The sequence below is a fragment of the Clupea harengus genome, chromosome 25 (assembly GCF_900700415.2).
Source record: "Clupea harengus chromosome 25, Ch_v2.0.2, whole genome shotgun sequence".
Classification (NCBI taxonomy): domain Eukaryota; kingdom Metazoa; phylum Chordata; class Actinopteri; order Clupeiformes; family Clupeidae; genus Clupea; species Clupea harengus.
The window spans coordinates 2,481,877-2,489,376 of NC_045176.1; the positions used below are offsets into that span (position 1 = coordinate 2,481,877).

A 7,500-nucleotide genomic window follows, 5' to 3' on the forward strand; every position below is an offset into this window, starting at 1 on the left:
TTCTAGCAGTAACACATTTAATATAACTACACTGCTACACATTCCTATAGTAACACATTTAATATAACTACACTGCAGCATCTTCTAGCAGTAACACATTTAATATAACTACACTGCAGCATCTTCTAGCAGTAACACATTTAATATAACTACACTGCAGCATCTTCTAGCAGTAACACATTATATAACTACACTGCAGCATCTTCTAGCAGTAACACATTATATAACTACACTGCAGCATCTTCTAGCAGTAACACATTTAATATAACTACACTGCAGCATCTTCTAGCAGTAACACATTATATAATTACACTGCAGCATCTTCTAGCAGTAACACATTATATAACTACACTGCAGCATCTTCTAGCAGTAACACATTATATAACTACACTGCAGCATCTTCTAGCAGTAACACATTTAATATAACTACACTGCAGCCTCTTCTAGCAGTAACACATTTAATATAACTACACTGCAGCATCTTCTAGCAGTAACACATTATATAACTACACTGCAGCATCTTCTAGCAGTAACACATTTGATATAACTACACTGCAGCATCTTCTAGCAGTAACACATTTAATATAACTACACTGCAGCATCTTCTAGCAGTAACACATTTGATATAACTACACTGCAGCATCTTCTAGCAGTAACACATTTGATATAACTACACTGCAGCATCTTCTAGCAGTAACACATTTAATATAACTACACTGCAGCATCTTCTAGCAGTAACACATTTAATATAACTACACTGCAGCATCTTCTAGCCGTAACACATTTAATATAACTACACTGCAGCATCTTCTAGCAGTAACACATTTAATATAACTACACTGCAGCATCTTCTAGCAGTAACACATTTAATATAACTACACTGCAGCATCTTCTAGCAGTAACACATTTAATATAACTACACTGCAGCATCTTCTAGCAGTAACACATTTAATATAACTACACTGCAGCATCTTCTAGCAGTAACACATTTAATATAACTACACTGCAGCATCTTCTAGCAGTAACACATTTAATATAACTACACTGCAGCATCTTCTAGCAGTAACACATTTAATATAACTACACTGCAGCATCTTCTAGCAGTAACACATTTAATATAACTACACTGCTACACATTCCTATAGTAACACATTATATAACTACACTGCTACACATTCCTATAGTAACACATTTGATATAACTACACTGCAGCATCTTCTAGCAGTAACACATTTAATATAACTACACTGCAGCATCTTCTAGCAGTAACACATTTAATATAACTACACTGCAGCATCTTCTAGCAGTAACACATTTAATATAACTACCCTGCTACACATTCCTATAGTAACACATTATATAACTACACTGCAGCATCTTCTAGCAGTAACACATTTAATATAACTACACTGCTACACATTCCTATAGTAACACATTATATAACTACACTGCTACACATTCCTATAGTAACACATTTGATATAACTACACTGCAGCATCTTCTAGCAGTAACACATTTGATATAACTACACTGCTACACATTCCTATAGTAACACATTATATAACTACACTGCTACACATTCCTATAGTAACACATTTGATATAACTACACTGCAGCATCTTCTAGCAGTAACACATTTAATATAACTACACTGCTACACATTCCTATAGTAACACATTATATAACTACACTGCAGCATCTTCTAGCAGTAACACATTTGATATAACTACACTGCTACACATTCCTATAGTAACACATTATACAACTACACTGCAGCATCTTCTAGCAGTAACACATTTGATATAACTACACTGCAGCATCTTCTAGCAGTAACACATTTGATATAACTACAATGCTACACATTCCAATAGTAATACGTTATATAACTACACTGCTACACATTCCTATAGTAACACATTTGATATAACTACACTGCAGCATCTTCTAGCAGTAACACATTTGATATAACTATACTGCTACACATTCTTATAGTAACACATTATATAACTACACTGCTACACATTCCTACAGTAACACGTTAGGGAACTTCTATACTGGTGAATATATCTGCAAAAATACATTTGATGTAACAACACTGGCATATATTCCTATATATATTAGCTATTTGAGCTGGTGCACTGGTAACTGCTGACTAACCTGATGCAATATGATATATTGTAGTAGTAGTAGTGGCTTCCCAAGGGGCCATTCACCCACAGACAATAACAGAATTAGGAACACGCCTCATTATTAAAGGAACTTTAATCAATCTCTATTCATGCACTATTTAATATGAATCAATCGTTATTCATGCACTATGCAATATTAATCAATCTCTATTCACGCACTATTTAATATGAATCAATCTAAATTCATGCACTATTTAATATGAATCAATCTCTATTCAATCACTATGCAATATCAATCAATCTCTATTCATGCACTATGCAATATTAATCAATCTCTATTTATGCACTATAGAATATCCATACAGGCCTCTCAGGAAGGGTTGCTATGCATTACAAAATTACAGTTCTTTACAGTAATGCTCACAATCAAAGAGACTGATGAATGAATGAAACACTGAAGGAAGATAGTAATCTACCAATCAATCAATCAATCAATCAATCCACACCCTAATGAATGAACCCAATGGATGAGCATGTGAATGTTTGTTTGAGATGGATGTATATATGAATGAATCAGTGAATGCATGAACGGGTTGAGAAATGAATGCATGACCTAAGGGTATGTTAGTAAATGTATGTTTGAATTGAATACATGAAAGATGTAGTAAGTAAATGTTTGAATTTGAATGAATGAATGAATGAGGTAGTTAGTACATGTATGTTTGAATTGAATGAATGAATGAATGAATGATGTAGTTAGTAAATGTATGTTTGAGTTGAATTCAATTAGTGACTGAGGTATTTAGTAAATGTATGTTTGAATTGAATTGAATTGAATGAATGAACCAACCAACAAATAAAGGAATGAGCAAATGAATGACTGAATGAATGAATGAATGTGTCAGGGCTCATGAAGAGTGGCTGAGGTAGGTGTGTGTTTTTTCCCTGGCTTTGTCCATTGCATCTTTGGCTTGATTGTATTACAGCACCCTGACCCACATTCCACACAGCTGGTTTATCTCCACTACACACAAGGAATTCCTATGCAATGTGTGTGTGTGTGTGTGTGTGTGTGTGTGTGTGTGTGTGTGTGTGTGTGTGTGTGTGTGTGTATGCATGTGTGTCGGTTTGTGCAGGTTGTGTGTGTGTGTGTTTCTCTGTGCGTGTGTGTGCATATGAATAATTATTCGCTCCTGTGGCTAAAAATAACTCCTTGTCTTTTCCTGCACACACACACACGTTTATTTACACACCATTACTCATTAATGAAGGCCACTCACTCACTTTCCACTGGCGTGCAACCAAGCATCAGTACACACACACACACACACTATACATACAAACTACACACACACACTATACATACAAACTACACACACACACACTATACATACAAACTACACACACACACACACACAGACACTCACACTATACATACAAATTACACACACACACACACTATACATACACACACTCACACACCCACACTATAAATACAAACTACACACACTCACACTATATATACAAACTACACACACTCCCACAAACTACACACACTCACACACACACACACACACATATTCAGAAGGAAATCTGCTCCTGAGGTCCTCTCTCTCTCTCTGTTTCTCTCTGTCTCTCTTTCCCTCGTCCATTCTTACCATCATTTCATCTTTCTCCCTCTTTAGCGGTTTCTGTCCATCCCCCCCTCCTTCTCTGGGCTAGAGAGAGAGAGTTTGTGTGAGAGACAGTGAGAGAGAGAAGAGAGAGAGAGAAGAGAGAGAGAGAAGAGAGAGAGAGAAGAGAGAGAGAGAAGAGAGAGAGAGAGAGAGAGAGAGAGAGAATTTATATATCCAACCCAAATGCTTTGGCAATACTCTACAACGTTATGGTCATGCCAATAAAGCTTCTTTTGAATTTGAATTGAGAAGAGAGAAAGAGAAGAGAGAGAGAGAGAGAGAGACGGAACATTGTGGGAGTTTGCAGTGGTCCTCTTAGTGGAGAGTTAGCATAAGCAGCTGGGACTTTGGGTTTGGTTTGAGTTCTTACTTATGGAGCAAACTCAGCAATAAAGTTGTGTGTGTGTGTGTGTGTGTGGTGTGTGCATGTGTGTGTTTGTATATCTGTGTGTGTGTGTGTGTGTGGTGTGTCTTTGTTTGTATATATCTGTCTGTGTGTGATGTGCGTGTTCGAGTGTATATGTGTGTGTTTGTTTGTATATCTGTGTGTGTGTGTGTGTTTGTTTGTATATCTGTCTGTGTGTGTGTGGTTTGTGTATGAATGTGTGTGTGTGTGTGTGTTTGTTTGTATATCTGTCTGTGTGTGTGTGGTTTGTGTATGAATGTGTGTGTGTGTGTGTGTGTGTGTGTGTGTGTTTGTTTGTATATCTGTGTGTGTGTGTGTGTTTGAGTGTGTTCCAGTGAGTCCTGCATCTGTGGGTTATGATGTGGTATGGTTATCATAGGCTGGTTGCACAGAATCGGACATCCAGCTTGTCTGAAATGTATCGGCACTTCGTCTCATGTTGTTGGAAGTTTATTTTCCCTTTGGTCAGTGTAATGTCCACAGGAAGTGTGTGTGTGTGTGTGTATGTGTGTGTGCGAGCGCGTGTTGTGAGAGAGCGAGCGTGTTTCTTTTCTAACGAGATGTGCACAGGCATACGTTTGTTTTAAAAAGCACTCCAAACTTCTCGTGATTAGTAAGAGACTTATCGCAGCACTCTGGATCGCCACGACATGAACAGTGGTGCAGGCCATGATTAAACTCTCTAAATGAACAGGAGACCCATTGTGTCCGTATTATGTCCCGATTTACGCCATCACAACTTCCAGAGCAAGGCTGCAGTTGTCGGTCGCAGCGTTGAACCACAATCTATGGTTTCAGCTAGTCGCGCGACAACCCAACAGCAGTCCAAAAGATGACGAAATATTCCTGACCGCGTTTTTCTCTCATTTGCGCAGGGCAGAAATCAGTGGGAATGTGCCAGTAATATTCTTCATGACCGATCTAATGAGGTGGAATCGCGCCATGCAGACACAGTACTTGTAATAGGGAACAACACACAGGCATTTTAGTCTATTTGCACATCAAAGACCCACCATGCCAGCAGACTGCGATGTGGGCAGCCGAGAACAGCCCATAATCTGCAACATCAAAATAGAAACACAGCAAACTAGTAACGCGCACACGAGATGCAGCACAGACACGGTGATTTCAGCCCAAACTTGGCAAAGCCCACAGACCTACATTCTGGACCACTGACCAGAAATCAGATAGTTTTCAGTTTAGAGAAGCCTTTAACTCCCGGTATAATTGTTACATTTCTTACAAGCAATGAGTGTCTAGCTGTTGAAGGAGAGAACTCGCCCGCATCTCGTGCGCTCAGATTCACTATCCAGAGGCAACCGTCACCGCGGCATGGGCTTGCTTAGTGCACGAGCTGCCAACACGCCTACCCAGCCTTCTCGCGGGGAATTGACACGCGAGTGATCGAAATGCGAACACCAGGAGAACGAGCGGATACATAGTCACAGGCAACAGATGGCTCGCGGACAGACTAGCATCTCCCAGTTGGATCACGGTGAAGAACGCATACAAGGCGGATTTAAGAGCTCACCTATTTGTGAGTCGCGCGGTCCATTTGGGTAGACAAACTGAAGAGCGAATTTGCAGTAACACACCAGCGACTCCCGTCCGTCTTCGTGCCGTTGAATTTTTGCCCTAATAGCAAACGGAGTTATGAATGAAACGGGGCGCTCGAGGACACACCCACTGGCCGGCGCTAAAAACACCACGTGATGCATAAAGTAATGCTAGCGATGGGATTCCATGCGCGGAAACCAGCCTTGATTTTTTTTTTTCATTCTTTTTTTCGCCCATTCTTCAGCTTGACAGAACTGGAGGAGACATGCGTCAGAACGCATCGCAATGCCAGAGCGTCGCCGCTACAGAGAAATATGGACACGCGTCTTTGGCGATTAGCGTGATTAATACAAAACTACAGAAGGGAAATAAAATGAAATAAATAGATTAAAAATTAAGTTAAAAATAATGAACTGTGATTTAGAAGAAGAAGAAAAGCAACAATCGTGATCATGCACTTATGTAATAAAGATGACATCATCTGATAGTACGTTGCAGTTAGTCATCTAAGTATGCACAGCCGAAGTGAAAGCAGCCTATCTGTGATTAGATTTAACAGTCACACCACATATATTACCTAGCTCCCCAGGCGCACAATAGCCTGTTTATAGACCTACACAAAATACGTCAACATTACGCAACACACCTGCATATCCGTATGGAGAAGCACTTTTCTTTGATTCTACATGACCTGCATGTAGAACAGGACAGATTCACACGACAGTGTTGAACACAATATGTGCGCCTAAACAATGCTTTGTGGATGGCTCAGTGGCCTATTTTCACAATTATCTTATATTTCATTTCTCGCCTTTTGGTGTTGCACTCTGACGTCAGTAAAATGATGAGAGGCTGACAATCTAGTGCTGACAAAGCGCCATCGCCTGGCAACAGAATGACGACATAATATCGGCACAGCCTGTCGATTTCATTGAGCAGAAAGGGCAAGTTCAGTGATGAAAATACCTTTATAATGATGGACAGTAGTTCAGTGTGCAATGCAATATAGAGGTGCTGCCATACCACGTCCATAACAGAGATGATGTGTAGCTTAGGACAGGTAGAGTAGACGTTGTAAAAAATCATAGACATATATGTATATCATATCATCATAGACATAGGTATATATGTCTATGGTAAAAATGACAAAACATGACCCCGGAACGGATATGGCCGTGGTCTGGCGCGGATCAGGAGAATATCATCATCATTGTTTATTCAGGGAGAATTGACTGAGCACAGGGCTCTTTTGCAGCAATGAGGCTACATAATACAGAAGAACAATAAATAAACAAACCATAACAAAACAGACAAAATAAATAAACAAAACACATTACACAACTCAGAAATTAAGTATAAAAATAGATATATATGGTCCAGATTTAACATCGACTCAGCGCCTGAGTAGGAGGAGGAGAAGAAGTCTGCACGGGGTGTATTTTTCAATCCTGCTCCCGCAAGATAGCCTACCATTTTGTCCCGCTCCCACCCGCAGGTGGACGTTAACACAGCATGCATTTTTCAGTCCCGCTCAGGCCGGCTCCCAGGAAAATGTGCCAGGGGTAAAAACCAACAATCTTGCACCGGTTCACATGGGTTATTGCTTGCTGACGTACTGTAGTTTAAGAACAAAAAACTCTTTATTTCATTTTATCCGTGTGTTTATATTTTGCTGGAGTCCAGCGAATCACGTCTTCCTCCCACGCACGCGTTTCTTCCGGCCCGCACTCCG

The 7,500-nt window shown here is 39.8% G+C and overlaps 1 protein-coding gene across 1 annotated transcript in view; it reads right to left on the minus strand.

The window, feature by feature from the left end:
• The window catches only part of LOC116219476, a 40,254-nt gene extending 33,714 nt beyond the window's left edge, over window positions 1–6,540 (minus strand). The window contains exons 1-2 of the mRNA XM_042703681.1: window positions 6,415–6,540; window positions 3,788–3,847 (exon numbers count right to left, since the gene is read on the minus strand). Of these exons, the coding sequence (XP_042559615.1) occupies window positions 3,788–3,847; window positions 6,415–6,420 (66 nt within the window). The 5' untranslated portion in view covers window positions 6,421–6,540. The remainder of the gene's footprint in view (window positions 1–3,787; window positions 3,848–6,414) is intronic.
• Window positions 6,541–7,500: the final 960 nt, after the last annotated feature.